Consider the following 17,137-nt stretch of genomic DNA (forward strand, 5'->3'; position numbering starts at 1 on the left):
AACTGACCACAACAATTAGTGTCCCTCCAATAGTAATATTAAAATCAGGACATATATAATAAAACAAAAAATATTAACAGTTGCAATATTATTGACCAATATTACCTATAACAAAAGACGGTTTAATGCAACAGTTTTTCACTAAACGCTACAAACAATGAAATCACGTTAGTGATCAATAGAACTAGCCCACGATAGACATAGAAATAGCCAATAGAACTAGCCAGTATAGAGACGGAAGTAGCCAATAGAACTAGCCACGATAGACATAGAAATAGCCAACAGAACTAGCCAGTATAGACACGGAAGTGACCAATAGAACTAGACCAATAGACATATTCAGAATAGCCCCAATCAGCGATAAAGACAATACCAATCACAGAAGCTAGGCCAACTGAACATCGTACCAGTGACTGGGCAATCACGTTCGGCTCTCGCCACCATACCAGCTTCGTGCATTAAATCTCAAAAGTCGTTCAGAGAAGCTCGTTAAGCACGTTGAATCGCGAAATTCAATAAGCACTGCTAAAGTCAGATCGCCAAATGTACGCTAGTTCTGGGGGGCTGAACTGGGGGGAGAGGTGAGGGAGGGGAGAGGTGAGGGTTAGTAGCTGAGAGAGGTGAGAGAGAGTAGCTGAGAGAGGTGAGAGAGAGAGAGTACCTGGGACTGCTAAGGAACGGCTGACAACAAAATTACCTTCATCAGTCTGTTGACCATCGTATTTATGAATACTGTTATCAATATTATCACTAAACTTCCTTCAAATGCACAAAGAAATCCCATTACCGTGACGTATCAATACGAAAATGAACTGGAGCCATGACGGAGTGGGATTCGAACCCACAACATGATTACTTCCAAGCACCCGCCTTGGACCACTGGCTCTCAGTTGTTTTTTTTTCGAATTGATACGTTAATGTAATTTCTTTTGTGCATGTGAAGTGAGCGTTTGAGAGGGGATGACGTCCTATACCACACCCAGAGTATATGTGAAGGATTCGAACCCAGACAGCCAGGTCTCCATGCACCCTTAGCGTGTCCAGTACCATACCAACTACAATACAACTTTAGAAACACTTTCCCACCAGGAGACTCGAACCCTAGCCAGCACAGAAGCCTTCCAGCAACTGGCATAACAGGTACGCCTTAACCCACTCCACCACCTGCTCAGACCCCAAAGAGATGGTAATTTCGGAGTATTTATACACTCCAAAGACTTACCACCTCCCAAGAGCACTAGAGCAAGTGAGGGGTCATTTGTCATATATATGTGCCTTAGGCATATATATATATATATATATATATATATATATATATATATATATATATATATATATATATATATATATATATATATGTGTGTGTGAAGGGGAAGCCTTGACTTGGTCGAGGCTTCAGGACTCCTAGTGGATTCAGTGGAATCCCAGGTTACATTACTTGTAGCATATCCAGGTTCAGCGGTTGAAGGCGTGTGTTTTAGTATAGTGAACCCATGGTGCAGGTTCGACTCCTCTGCATGGCTCCATTTGATTTTATCACTATAAAGAGGTGATCACTATGACCCCTATATATATATGTATATATATAGGGGTCATTATGAGAGATATAAGAGTCATTATGAGAGATATAAGAGTCATTATAAGAGATATAAGAGTCATTATGAGAGATATAAGAGTCATTATGAGAGATATAAGAGTCATTATGAGAGATATAAGAGTCATTATGAGAGATATAAGAGTCATTATAAGAGATATAGGGGTCATTATGAGAGATATAAGAGTCATTATGAGAGATATAGGAGTCATTATGAGAGATATAAGAGTCATTATGAGAGATATAAGAGTCATTATAAGAGATATAGGAGTCATTATGAGAGATATAAGAGTCATTATAAGAGATATAGGAGTCATTATGAGAGATATAAGTCACTATGAGAGATATGAGTCATTATAAGAGATATAGAGACGAGTGGTTGCCAAGTTCAGCCGCGGCCGGCGCTCTTCTGTGAAGAACAAAATAGCATCGATGATTACTCCCTATCAAAGTTATCGAGGGATTTGTAGTCTTTTACTGTGGCCGTTAACCTTCCCTCCCACATTCCTCCCTCCCACATTCCCTATCCCTCCTTCTCTCCCACATACCGTCATTCCTACTGTCTTTCCCTTTCTTCTATTCCTCTCTCTCTTCACCAGCCAGACTCCACATTTATACACATTCAATTATAGAGAGATTATATATATACAATTATATATACATATCACAAGGGACCAGGTCCAGGTAACGCCTATTTGGTGGCTCCAAACATGTTTTTAATACCCAAGAAAAAATTCCCCCGTTCTTAAACGCTGAGAGTGAGGGCTAAACACGATGCTTCTAATAATTCTCATGATTTTTCAATTGATTTTTGCTCAGTGATATTCATGGGATAATGTTGTTGTTAAAGATTCGCTACCTGGAACAAAGTTCCAAGTAGCACGGGCTATGGTGAGCCCGCAGATAGTTATTGTCATGGGAGAAGCGTTGGTAGGTGTGTTCTCCGATGGGCTGATTAGCTGGGTAGGGGATGTAGGATGGTGGTGATGGTGGTGGATTAGGTGGTGATGGTGGTGGATTAGGTGGTGATGGTGGTGGATTAGGTGGTTGTGGTGGTAATGGTGCTATGTAAATATGGTGGAAATTTGGGTTATCGGAACACAATCTCACGAACCCTAGAGAAGGTATAGAGGGAACATGATCAATACATACAAAATATCGATGGGAATAAACAAGAGGACATAGGTAGGAAACATTTGTGCCCTGTGTGTGGGTAGTTAACTAACAGATTGCAGTAGAGAAGTTGAAGAAGCCACCTCCATCAACATTGATGAGGTAGTGAAGCAATTAACACACACACACACACACACACACACACACACACACACACACACACACACACACACACACACACACACACACACACACAGTTCAGTAAAATATTTTTAGAACAACAGAATGACCAAAACTTTTAGCGGGGGCCAAAAATCTTCATTTTCAGTTCCTGTGTCGTAAATCCTGCTGGCCAGGAATCCTGCTGGCCAGTAATCCATTACCCAAGAATGAGAACGATTTGAACCTAAGGCGGCTGAAGTCGCATATTTGCCGTTCAAACAAAACATATTCCTTACATAAATCCATTAATTCCACTGATGCGTTCCACTGGTGTAATCCTCTGAACTAATCCCCCGTTACTGTCGCATTTAACCATAAAACCCAGACCAAAAGTCACATAGCCAAAGTCGACATGGATATGTGGATAATTTTCTGCCATTGTAAGGTGAATTATTCGACTGTATGTTTTTCTGAATTTAGTCATAATGTCGTGATATGTGACCTACTGAACATGTATCCAATCTCTGGAGACGTTGGCAAGCCAGCGGTTATTGTGGTTAGCTTTGTTAGTGTGGTTAGTCAATTAGTCAGCTAATCAATAAGTCAGCCATTTGGGCATCTACTCAGCGGCTTATAGCTACTCTGCGAATCATCTAATCATTCATCCATCTGCCACCTTGACATCCACAGCACAATCCAGCCGTTGGCTGACCCATTCAGTAAAAAATACTCATCCGTCTTGACGCAAACTGATCCGTCAACTAATCCACTGATCCAGTAATCCACCTCGAGTCCCTGACACACACACACACACACACACACACACACACACACACACACACACACACACACATACACACACACACACACACACACACACACACACACACACACACACACACACACACACACACACACACACACACACACATGTTCAGTGTGTGTGTGTGCTTTTGTCTTTACCTCTGTTTCTCAGTAATTGCCTGTCTTTGTATCAATCAGTTTCTTTGCCTCTGTCTGTCATTATCTCTGTTGATCTGCTTGTCAATGGCAATCAGTCTTCGTCTCTGTCTGTCAATATCTGTTTCTGTTACTCTCTTCTGATTATTATTATATCTTTTAATTGTCACTATATTTTTTATATTATCTTTTGATAATGTAGAAATTATCTTATTATAAATATATCTCTTGATTGTCGCTATATATTCTTCCTTCTCTCATATCTTATTATCTCCATTTTTTATATATACTTAATGCATAGAAATCAATAGAAATAAGAGAGAAGAGAATGTTCTATATATTTTAGAAGCTTTTAAACTTTTATAAGTTGTAAAGTTTCATTATTAATTGCTTTATTGTAGTGTGGCTTAAGTGTATACTTTATTATGCTGAAGATTAATACGTGCATACTTAAATGTTATGCTAAGTTCACATCAAGATATCTTGAAAGTAAATTATGAAATCCTATTTCAAATGTGAGTTAGATGAGAAATGCCAGGTTACTTATTCCTTATTTGTTGAATTTACTTCCCGGCCTGGCACCTTATTTTGATAATTACCAATTATTTGATAGTGAGATATTCGTGGTAGACAAAACCGGAGATAGTGGCTGATTGCTTGAATTATAGATAGTGGCTGACCGTCTTGAGTTACAATATCCGTCTTGTGGCTGTGGAAGAAACTGTTTCAAGTTCGTGAGCTTGAGAACTCTGGCGAGAGTTTTGTGAGGTTAGAAGACTTCTGGGGTAGAAGATATTGGGTCTAAAATAGAGGTGTTTGGTTAAACCTAAATATTTAAAGGGCGCGATGCATAGTGAAATTGAGACAACTTGTATTTCAATATATATGAGTTAAGCATTTGAGATATACGATATATTTATTTAACTCTCTCTCTCTCTCTCTCTCTCTCTCTCTCTCTCTCTCTCTCTCTCTCTCTCTCTCTCTCTCTCTCTCTCTCTCTCTCTCTCTCTCTCTCCGTTTCTCAGTTACTCCACCTATCCATTCTGTTGTCCCTCTCTTGATTACTTCATTCCTCCGTTCGTCTCCGTTCCTTCCTCCCACGGCTCTTTTCCACGATTCCATCCCACAGTCAGGAACAGACAGGCTAATGGGCAGCTACACATTCTGTCCATCAGCTCCGAATTTAGAATCTCACAACGTCCGCTGTAGGTCCAGAATGTGTGTGTGTGTGTGTGTGTGTGTGTGTGTGTGTGTGTGTGTGTGTGTGTGTGTGTGTGTGTGTGTGTGTGTGTGTGTGTGTGTTAGCAATGTTGTTTCAGGGTCTTTGCGATATTTTAGCGGTATTTGGATTAGTTGGTCAGAAATATCGCTTATATAATGTTTACTGTTGATTTATCATTCAATTTTTGTGTTAATTATATTCTTTTATATATCATAATTTGGAGTATATTATTTGCCACATGGGAGCAAGCTTATTCCTAGGCGACATCAATGGTTATTTGAAAGGTTTTGCTCCAATTTTTTGCGATATTCAGGAGCAATTAATGATCTCATGTGATTGTGTTGCTTCCTCTTGCGATATCCTAAAATTATCTCCAGCGATATCAGATTCTAGCGATGACAAAGGTGCATACTTCTTTTTGCAAGGCTGGTTTGAATGTGGTTTGAATGTGCGTATGTTGCGTGTGTTGCGTACTTGTGTGTATGTTATATGTGCGTTCGCGTGTATTCCTGAAATTTGTTTGTGTGTATGTAGTGTGTGCGTTCGTGTGTGCGTTTATGCAGTGTGTGTGTTTGTGCGTACTGCATGATTGGAGAATATTTGTGTACGTTCGGGCAAGACATCGGGAGTATCCGGATTCTTGCCAAGCATCCGGATTCTTGCGGATCTTCACTTGTAATGATTTGTTTAACAATTCTTTAAACTGATAATTCGCTTTGACCGATTGCTCCTTTGTATGTTCCATTATTATTATTATTATTATTATTATTATTATTATTATTATTATTAATGTATTTTTATTGTGTGGTTTATAGAGATAAAACTAATATTTGCTTCTATTGGTCTGTTTGTAAAGGTTTAGGGAAAGAGTGCCACGGTGCCATAGTGGGAGTGACGAGAGTGCCACGCTGCCATGGTGGAAGTGACAAGAGTGCCACGCTGCCATGGTCGAAGTGACAAGAGTGCCACGCTGCCATAGTGGGAAAGACACGAGTGCCACGTTGCTATAGTGCCACGGTGTGCCAATACGACACATACACATACCTATGATCCAGTGCCCCCCCCCCTCTCGGTGGAGCCGGTGGCTGAGCGGACAGAACACTGGACGCGTGATCCTGTGGTCCCGGGTTCTATCCCGGGCGCCAACGAGAAACAATAGGCAGAGTTTCTTTCACCCTGATGCCCCTGTTACCTAGCAGTAAATAGGTACCTGGGAGTAAATCAGCTGTCACAGGCTACTTCCTGGGGGTGGAGGCCTGGTCGAGGACCGGGCTGCGGGGACACTAAAGCCCCGAAATCATCTCAAGAAGATAACACCCCCCCCCCCCAAAAAAAAAAGGCAAATTATTGTTTCTGAGGAAGATCTGAGGAGCTTCTGTCTCACACACTTTTGGTCCTGGGTTCGAGCCTCATAGAGTCCATGTTAAGGGAATGAAAGATCTAAGGAGGACAAGAACTGAAGCTCGTCACAAGATGTTATAATGACTTAATCAAGAACCTACGTTAATCTTTGCGGCAAAGTTAGTGTATAAACCTTCTGTCTTAAGTGTATATACCTTATATGGTTAGTGTATATATATTTTATGGAAAGTGTAAATACCTTCTAAGGGTAGTATATATATATACTTTTTATACACAGGGCGCCCTGTGTATACTGTCTTATATACAGGGCGTCCCCTTGTATATTGAGCATTCAGAGAAAATTTGTGATTTGTCAAATTTGTATAATTTAAATATATATATATATATATATATATATATATATATATATATATATATATATATATATATATATATATATATATATATATATATATATATATACTGATTTTGTATCAATGAAAATTTTTACCAAGGGATGCCAATGGTTTCCTCGCGTTATTAAAGTGCCACATGTGACAGGGAAAGTGCCACACGTGACGGAAAAGTGCCACACGTGACAGAAAAGTGCCACACGTGACAGGGAAAGTGCCACACGTAACAGGAGAGTGCCACACGTCACTGAAGATCGTTTCACTTCGCCGTTAGATAACTTAGCGTCAACATGGAGTGCCACTTGTCACCGGAGCGCGTGACGCAACACTTGAGGGCCGCGTGGCACCCAGAGTCATGTCACCAATGTCATGTTTCGCTGAGTAGTGCCATGTTTCGCCACTGCCACAGTGCCATAGAGCGTCGCGGGGTTCCTATCCCACTTAAATCTGACTTGGGAGCCAAACGGGGCAGTTGGGAATGTCATTCACAATCACCAATCGAGACATTTTTTTTGAATGGATCTCTAACGAGCTTGTTAGAGCGGCACTGGAACCTGTCGAACAGTGCCACGTGCTTCTTGGGGCACGTCATGCGATGCCAGGGTGGCCTTTGCAGGGACAAATGGGTATGTTGTTTTTAGATTACTACAGGGATCGAAATGTCCATGTAGCACGGGCTATGGTGAGCCCGTAAACCCAAGAAATGGGTACAAAGTGGCACTCTAAATAGGGGAATGAAGGGCTTACCTGCAGAGGGCCGGTCGGAGTAACGGGTGCAGTAAACCCAAGCGGGCCATAGTGTGCCGCCTCCGCCCTCTCGATCCTTCAGTAGCACGCTGTTAGGGGCCTGGCCGACCTCTCCGAGGCTCCTGGCGGGGTCTCCGAAGACCTTCTTCGGGTCCCCTCTGTTGGTAACTCGCGACAGATCGACGGGTTGATCGCTAGTCTCTACGGCGTCGCCCAGCCGGCGGCCGAAATCCGGCTTGAGGATATTGTCGATTGAGAACTTGAGAGAGCGGTGAATTACAGCGTTGTTAGCCTGATGAGCCACTGGAGGGGTGCGTGGGGGCCCCGGGCTCATGGCAGGGTCCGGGGGCTCGACTTTGGGGCTGGCTGTCACCTTCTCTCTGCTGTCGTCGTCGACGGTGTCGTCTACGTCGATCATGGAGTCGTCTGTGTCGTTCCGAGGCGGCGGAGAGTGGCTGCCGACGGAGATGTCGTCGTCTCCGTCGGCGTCGGTGCCCTGTGAGGGCTCGGAGCGGGTGTCCATAGTCTCTGAGGTGTCGCACATGGCGCCCTCGTTAACCGCACTGCTCGGGTAATTGCCCGCTAATGACACTGTTGTGCTGTAATTACCCTCTCGTTAAAACAACTCGAGGTTAAACCACGAGTTTTATTTTAAGGGGAAGTTTTACAAGTCGCCGCCGCGTGGGTTGGCCATGGGGCCGGTCGGGGTCCAAGGCTCGCTCGACGCCGATTGTCGGTACGGACGCGCACTTCCGAATTATTCCGGAGTCGGGTACGGACCTTGTAATTAGCAACACTTGCGCGCGGAATACATGATTGAGGTCGGAAGGTGTGTGTAGCGAGTGTCCGCGAGGTGCACGGGGGGGATAGTGTCACTAGCGGAGCCAACTACGCCGTGCCATCGTCCCCTGGGAGTTGTTATCACCGCCACTAACACATCCTCAACGCCCGCGATCACTCTACAAATTACCGTTCCCACCCACCAATCACTGATGACGTCACTGCGCAGCTTAGGCCCCGCCCCGCTGGCCGGCCGCCGCGCGACGCTAACCAATCACCAACTCCCCCGCCAAAATGGGCGGAGTCGGCTAGCCGGGCCAGCCAATCCACTGTGAGAGGGGGATAAGCCCCGCCCCTCAGCAGATAGTGTTACCAGCCCGGCCGACAGGCAGATTACAGTGGGTTAGATGATGGCGGGTAGGCTACGCACACACCACTGTCAGCTTCATAATAGCCATAATTGGTCTCTATTTTCATCGCTATCCTCATAAATCGAGGGTGTCGCTGCTAACAAGGGCGACTGACGGCCTTACTGCGGCCCCGGGGCCAGATGTGACGCTTGGAGGGGGCCGAATAGCAAGGGTGAAGTGTCCCCAAGTGGCCAGATACAGAAATGCTGATTCTGTGATGTCGAGAACTGTATTGAGGGACGCGCAGGAGGCCCACGGGGGCTGCTATCGTGGTGTGAGGGACAGCTATCGTGGTGTGAGGGGTTGCTATCTTGGTGTGAGGGGCAGCTATCGTGGTGTGAGGGGTTGCTATCGTGGTGTGAGGGGTTGCTATCGTGGTGTGAGGAGTTGCTATCGTGGTACCAACCCCTCACACCACGATAGGGGCGGGTCTAAGGGCAGCTGGGTGGTGAAGGGACGTGACTAAGGGCAGCTGGGTGGTGAAGGGACGGGTCTAAGGGCAGCTGGGTAGTGAAGGGGCGGGACTAAGGGCAGCTGGGTGGTGAAGGGGCGGGTCTAAGGGCAGCTGGGTGGTGAAGGGGCGGGTCTAAGGGCAGCTGGGTGGTGAAGGGGAGGGTCTAAGGGCAGCTGGGTGGTGAAGGGGAGGGACTAAGGGCAGCTGGGTGGTGAAGGGGCGGGTCTAAGGGCAGCTGGGTAGTGAAGGGGCGGGTCTAAGGGCAGCTGGGTGGTGAAGGGGAGGGTCTAAGGGCAGCTGGGTGGTGAAGGGGAGGGTCTAAGGGCAGCTGGGTGGTGAAGGGACGGGTCTAAGGGCAGCTGGGTGGTGAAGGGGAGGGTCTAAGGGCAGCTGGGTGGTGAAGGGGAGGGTCTAAGGGCAGCTGGGTGGTGAAGGGGCGGGTCTAAGGGCAGCTGGGTGGTGAAGGGGCGGGTCTAAGGGCAGCTGGGTGGTGAAGGGGAGGGTCTAAGGGCAGCTGGGTGGTGAAGGGGAGGGTCTAAGGGCAGCTGGGTGGTGAAGGGGCGGGTCTAAGGGCAGCTGGGTAGTGAAGGGGTGGGTCTAAGGGCAGCTGGGTGGTGAAGGGGAGGGTCTAAGGGCAGCTGGGTGGTGAAGGGGAGGGTCTAAGGGCAGCTGGGTGGTGAAGGGACGGGTCTAAGGGCAGCTGGGTGGTGAAGGGGCGGGTCTAAGGGCAGCTGGGTGGTGAAGGGGAGGGTCTAAGGGCAGCTGGGTGGTGAAGGGGAGGGTCTAAGGGCAGCTGGGTGGTGAAGGGGCGGGTCTAAGGGCAGCTGGGTGGTGAAGGGGCGGGTCTAAGGGCAGCTGGGTGGTGAAGGGGCGGGTCTAAGGGCAGCTGGGCGGTGACTCCCGGCGTCCTGGGCCGAGCCTGATATTTTAACAAGACTCCCTGATGGTAGAGATTGCCTCGTTAATTGTACCGGGCAGTTAGCGTGGTAGATAGTTTAATACAATCATCTGAAGACTAATGGTTTGGTCCTCTCTTATATGGTGAGGTGTGATGTCTCCTGTTTTTGTTCAGCCTCGCATTATCTGGTGGTGGGGGTGTAGGATGGTGGGGGTGTAGGATGGTGGGGGTGTAGGATGGTGGGAGTGTTGGACGGTGGGGGTGTAGGATGGTGGGGGTGTAGGATGGTGGGGGTGTAGGATGGTGGGGGTGTAGGATGGTGGGGGTGTAGGATGGTGGGGGTGTAGGATGGTGGGGGTGTAGGATGGTGGGGGTGTAGGATGGTGGGGGTGTTGGATGGTGGGGGTGTAGGATGGTGGAGGTGTAGGATGGTAGGGGTGTAGGATGGTGGGGGTGTTGGATGGTGGGGGTGTAGGATGGTGGGGGTGTAGGATGGTGGGGGTGTAGGATGGTGGGGGTGTAGGATGGTGGAGGTGTAGGATGGTAGGGGTGTAGGATGGTGGAGGTGTAGGATGGTGGGAGTGTAGGATGGTGGGGGTGTAGGATGGTGGGAGTGTAGGATGGTGGGGGTGTAGGATGGTGGGGGTGTAGGATGGTGGGAGTGTAGGATGGTGGGGGTGTAGGATGGTGGGGGTGTTGGATGGTGGGGGTGTAGGATGGTGGGGGTGTAGAATGGTGGGGGTGTAGGATGGTGGGGGTGTAGGATGGTGGGGGTGTAGGATGGTGGGAGTGTTGGACGGTGGGGGTGTAGGATGGTGGGGGTGTAGGATGGTGGGGGTGTAGGATGGTGGGGGTGTAGGATGGTGGGGGTGTAGGATGGTGGGGGTGTAGGATGGTGGGGGTGTAGGATGGTGGGAGTGTTGGACGGTGGGGGTGTAGGATGGTGGGGGTGTAGGATGGTGGGGGTGTAGGATGGTGGGGGTGTAGGATGGTGGGGGTGTAGGATGGTGGGGGTGTAGGATGGTGGGGGTGTAGGATGGTGGGAGTGTTGGACGGTGGGGGTGTAGGATGGTGGGGGTGTAGGATGGTGGGGGTGTAGGATGGTGGGGGTGTAGGATGGTGGGGGTGTAGGATGGTGGGGGTGTAGGATGGTGGGGGTGTAGGATGGTGGGAGTGTTGGACGGTGGGGGTGTAGGACGGTGGGGGTGTAAGATGGTGGGGGTGGAGGATGGTGGGGGTGTTGGATGGTGGGGGTGTAGGATGGTGGGGGTGTTGGATGGGGGGTGTAGGATGGTGGGGGTGTTGGATGGGGGGTGTAGGATGGTGGGGGTGTAGGATGGTGGGGGTGTAGGATGGTGGGGGTGTAAGATGGTGGGGGTGGAGGATGGTGGGGGTGTAGGATGGTGGGGGTGTAGGATGGTGGGGGTGTAGGATGGTGGGGGTGTAAGATGGTGGGGGTGGAGGATGGTGGGGGTGTAGGATGGTGGGGGTGTAGGATGGTGGGGGTGTTGGATGGGGGGTGTAGGATGGTGGGGGTGTAGGATGGTGGGGGTGTAGGATGGTGGGGGTGTAAGATGGTGGGGGTGGAGGATGGTGGGGGTGTAGGATGGTGGGGGTGTAGGATGGTGGGGGTGTAGGATGGTGGGGGTGTTGGATGGTGGGGGTGTTGGATGGTGGGGGTGTAGGATGGTGTGGGTGTTGGATGGTGGGGGTGTAGGATGGTGGGCGTGTAGGATAGTGGGGGTGTTAAATGGTGGGGGTGTTGGATGGTGGGGGTGTAGGATGGTGGGGGTGTTGGATGGTGGGGGTGTAGGATGGTGGGGGTGTAGGATGGTGGGGGTGTTGGATGGTGGGGGTGTAGGATGGTGGGGGTGTAGGATGGTGGGGGTGTTGGATGGTGGAGGTGTAGGATGGTGGGGGTGTAGGATGGTGGGTTTGTAGGATGGTGGGAGTGTTGGACGGTGGGGGTGTAGGATGGTGAGAGTGTAGGATGGTGGGGGTGTTGGATGGGGGTGTAGGATGGTGGGGGTGTAGGATGGTGGGGGTGTAGGATGGTGGGGGTGTAGGATGGTGGAGGTGTAGGATGGTAGGGGTGTTGGATGGTGGGGGTGTAGGATGGTGGGGGTGTTGGATGGTGGGGGTGCAGGATGGTGGGGGTGTAGGATGGTGGGGGTGTAGGATGGTGGGGGGTGTTGGATGGTGGGGGTGTAGGATGGTGGGGGTGTAGGATGGTGGGGGTGTAGGATGGTGGGGGTATTGGATGGCAGGGGTGTAGGATGCTGGGGGTGTAGGATGGTGGGGGTGTAGGATGGTGAGGGTGTAGGATGGTGGGGGTGTAGGATGGTGGGGGTGTAGGATGCTGGGGGTGTAGGATGGTGGGGGGTGTAGGATGGTGAGGGTGTAGGGGGTTGTGTAGCACAGGAAAGTATTCACTGGCGTTCCATCCTATCTCCCTCCGGTCTATTACTCCACATTGTCCTTTGGTCCTCAGTTCGCTGCGTTATACAATTTCTGTCAGTTCATAGTCATGCAGAATGAACAAATCCACAAAGGCCGTGATGAGGGTTCGAACTTACGTTCCCTCATTGTGGATTTGTTCACATGATGCATCACGCTATTGTGATTTCTGTGTGTATGCAGAATGACTTTTATTCTTTTCCATACTGTCTGATCCACGTGGCTCTCTCGCTGAATTATATTAGGCTCGTTAGGTAATATTTGATGCTACTGAACCTATGGGACTCATTTGTCAATGTTGACTATCTTCCTGTTGCATCACTGTGCTTCTGTAGCTATTTGTACTCGCTCTGCTGTGCCTGCAGACCTGAAAGTCAGTTCAGGAGCGTTCTTCTGATCGGCGCTCAGTCGTCAAATTCATTTTACGGGCTATTCATGCCCGTGCCATCTCTTGTGGTGGTCTAATCTTCATCTTCACACACACGGTGCTAGGATCAATTCTATTTCTAATATATGTTAACGACATATTTACAGGAGGATACCTGATCAACCAGGCTGTGACTCATACGTCAGGCTGCGAGCAGCCGCGTCTAACAGCCTGGTTGATCAGTCCAGCAACCAGGAGGCCTGGTCGACGACCGGGCCGCGGGGACACTAAGCCCCGGAAGCACCTCAAGGTAGCCTCAAGGTAGGAGTAGAGTCCTACATGTCGATGTTCGCGGATGACGCAAAGTTAATGAGAAAAGTTGTGACAGATAAGGATTGCAGGATCCTCCAAGAAGACCTGAACAGGTTGTAGAAATGGTCAGAGAAATGGCTACTGGAGTTCAACACGAGCAAGTGTAAAGTTATGGAAATGGGATTAGGTGATAAGAGACCAAGGGGACAGTACACAATGATGGAAAACTGCCTACCTGTGACGACGCGAGAAAGAGACCTGGGAGTGGACGTAACACCTAATCTAACTCCTGAGGCACATATAAATAGGATAACGACAGCAGCGTACTCTACACTGGCAAAAGTTAGAACATCATTCAGAAACCTAAGTGAGGAGGCATTTAGGGCGCTTTACACTGCCTACGTGAGGCCAGTCTTTGAGTATGCCGCGCCATCATGGAGTCCCCACCTGAAGAAACACATAAGGAAACTGGAAAATGTTCAGAAGTTTGCAACGAGACTCGTCCCAGAGTTGCGAGGGATGGGGTATGAGGAGCGCCTGAAGGAACTGTGCCTTACGACACTAGAAAAAAGAAGGGAGAGGAAGGATATGATAACAACGTATAAAATACTCAAGGGACAGAGTGGAAATAGACGAAATGTTCACACGGAATAGTAACAGAACGAGGGGACATGGGTGGAAGTTGGAAACTCAGATGAGTCACAGAGATGTTAGGAAGTTTTCTTTTAGCGTGAGAGTAGTGGAAAAATGGAATGCACTTGGGGAATAGGTTGTGGAAGCAAACTCTATTCATAGTTTTAAAACTAGGTATGATAGGGAAATAGGACAGGAGTCATTGCTGTAAACAACCGATGGCTCAAAAGGCGGGATCCAAGAGTCAATGCTCAATCCTGCAGACACAAATAGGTGAGTACGCACACACACACACACACACACACACACACACACACACACACACACACACACACACACACACACACACACACACACACACACACACACACACACACACACATACGCCCGCCAGCAACGATTGTCCCTCACTCTCCATGATAAGTCACGTTTTCTGTGTTGACACACCCCGCTCCACCCCCCTAAACTACCCCCCCTCCTCCCCATTTCCTCCCCACAGACCAACCTACGCAGGGGGCGGAGGGGAGCTGGGGAGAAGCAGTGGTGGGGAGCAAGTCAGCGAGTGTATGGTACTGATTCTGAGAGTATAAATCCGGTTATTAATGCCGTGAGGCAGAGAGAGAGAGAGAGTCTGTGTCCTATAGAATTCTATATGTCTCTAACTGGTATAAATTCTGTAATTATTAGCATGTGAGTAATTATTCAGTAATTATTCAGCCAAAGGAGTGGCTGAACCCTCTGGCACCGGCTACAAGTAACGATATTCAAGTTCAATTCCCGTGGTCGAGGCAGTCTGTACGTGTGTCGAGGCGCCCCAGCTCCTCTTCATGTTCGAACCTTCCTCAGGATGCAACCCCACAACAGTTGACTAACTCCCCGGGTACCATTTTACTGCTGGGTGAACAGAGGCATCAATTGAACGGAACAGTGCCGCCCAGAAATTTCTGTCCTGTGGAGTGGTCCATATACGCAGATTTCACATGTAACAAAATATATGAATTGTTGATGGTGATACTTTTAGGCCTATGCTCGTTACGTGGGGGGACTTAACTGCCTCATCTGGGTCATTACACTTATGATATCCAGACACAGAAGATAAAGTGACCTTTACTCTGTACTTTACAGTAAGACATTTTCTTTTATGAAAAAAATCAGCATTCTACTTGTTTAAGAGCAGGGGACTACTATTTTGATAGCAGGGATTGCCTGATGACCACACGGGCCTACAGGGACTACAGGATGTTGAGAGGCGGGACCAAAGAGTCAGAGTTCAACCCCCGGAAGCACAAATAGTGGCAAATAAAGCCACAATAGTGGCTTTAGGCATTGTATGTACTAGCTCTATCTATAAAGCCAACAAACTTTGTAAAATCTCTTTATGTATGTACCTTTGCCTAAATAAAAATTATTATTATTATTATATTATTATTACAACTAGGTGAGTACGCCGGAAAATGAAGAATCCAACTAATTGTCTGATAGCAGGAATTACTTGTTTCATGTCGGGTACTACAAGCTTAATAACAGGGATTACCTGTTTAATAACAGGGCCTAGCTGTTTAATAACAGGGATTACCTGTTTAATAACAGGGCCTAGCTGTTTAATAACAGGGCCTAGCTGTTTTATACAACTTGTTTAATACATAGACTATAAGTAGTGTTTATATTAAACAAGAAGTCATTGATATTAAACAAAAACAGAGGTGCAACTAGTACTCTGAGAGAGAACTCTATCAACATCAGAGGTCCGAGACTGTTCAACACGCTTCCACTACACATAAGGGGCATAACTGGCCGACCCCTCACAGTGTTCAAGAGAGAACTATCAACATCAGAGGTCCGAGACTGTTCAACACGCTTCCACTACACATAAGGGGCATAACTGGCCGACCCCTCACAGTGTTCAAGAGAGAACTGGATAAGCACCTCCAAAGGATACCTGATCAACCAGGCTGTGACTCGTACGTCAGGTTGCGAGCAGCCGCGTCCAACAGCCTGGTTGATCAGTCCGGCAACCAGGAGGCCTGGTCGACGACCGGGCCGCGGGGACGCTAAGCCCCGGAAGCACCTCAAGTAAGTAAAAGTAAAAGTAAACAAAGTAGGATTGCTAAGTGCTTGAAGAGGTGACTTTGTGTCACAAATTATTGCTCCTGTTCTGTTTAAGGTATAAAATTCAGTCAGTTGTTTTTGTCTAATGGTAATGTAGTTTTTTTGTAGAGTCTGTTAGCTGCTGAAGTGCAACAGCTTTGTTGAACTGAGCCTCAGCAGAGTCTTATTATTTGAATGGTTACCCCAAACTTCAGGTACGTTTTTTTTTATCTTTTTAGTATTTGGATAGAAAATGGTTACGCAGCCATAACTCTTCTGAATTATTTTAAATTATATATCTTAATAATGTTTTGTTATTTATGTTTAATAATTCCAAGAAGTAAAATTAATTAAGTGGTAATAATATTGATAAACTTTTTAAAGAAAAAAGGAGTCCTGTGGTTATTTACGTTAATATATATATATTGTTTTACTATTAACAAAAGTATAACAGAGAAATAAATTTAATTTTGTTTAGGAAAACTTGCAGTGACTTCAGTAAGCCCTACAACACGGTACAGATTAAGGAAAATGGTAGAAGAGCTGACTGATAGAGACGTGGAGGAAATACTGCAGTTGCCCCTACAACACAGTGGAGATCAGAGAAAATGACAAAAGCGCTGACGGGAGACAACCGACCAGCCCTCACCCTACGAGAATGTAAACAAAAGATCTGGCGCTGTCTCGCTCCCTCATTGGGTTTGTATAGGTATAGATTATTTACCTGGGGCCACTAATACTAATGGCCTCGACGAGGACAGGAAGCTGGCGGCTTGTCAAAGGTCCTTTCCCATTTGCCAGATGATCTTTTCTAGCTGTATTTTAAACCCCAGCAGAGTTTTGGTGTTTATGGCTTCGGTGGATATGAATATATATATAGCGATAATCGTCACTAAAAGATCCTTTCAGTATTTTCTACTTCAGCTGTTATGTCAACAAACTTTTGCCTCCACATTGAGCTTCGGTGTAACTCAACTGCATCTCAAAATTATCCAAACCTACTATCCATTTGATTAGTAGATAATTTGACAATAATCCAAATAGATAATTTGTATTATTATCCTTATCCAAATTATCAATGCAACATTTTCAAATGGAATTCGCCTGTTACACTGTCAACACACTTTATGAATTTTTCAGCTCCTTTGAATGTCAACAATTTAGTAAATATTGAAGAAAGTTGATC

General features: G+C 47.2%; 1 protein-coding gene across 1 annotated transcript; it reads right to left on the reverse strand.

Moving 5' to 3' along the window:
• Nucleotides 1–3,867: 3,867 nt before the first annotated feature.
• Nucleotides 3,868–8,670, reverse strand: LOC123753616 (homeobox protein engrailed-1a). The gene is made up of 2 exons (XM_045735590.2): nt 7,553–8,670; nt 3,868–4,016 (listed from the first exon to the last, which is right to left on the reverse strand). The coding sequence occupies exons 1-2, from the start codon at nt 8,094–8,096 to the stop codon at nt 3,868–3,870; spliced, it is 693 nt and encodes a 230-aa protein (XP_045591546.1). The 5' UTR covers nt 8,097–8,670.
• Nucleotides 8,671–17,137: the final 8,467 nt, after the last annotated feature.

The sequence above is a fragment of the Procambarus clarkii genome, chromosome 25 (assembly GCF_040958095.1).
Source record: "Procambarus clarkii isolate CNS0578487 chromosome 25, FALCON_Pclarkii_2.0, whole genome shotgun sequence".
Lineage (NCBI taxonomy): Eukaryota > Metazoa > Arthropoda > Malacostraca > Decapoda > Cambaridae > Procambarus > Procambarus clarkii.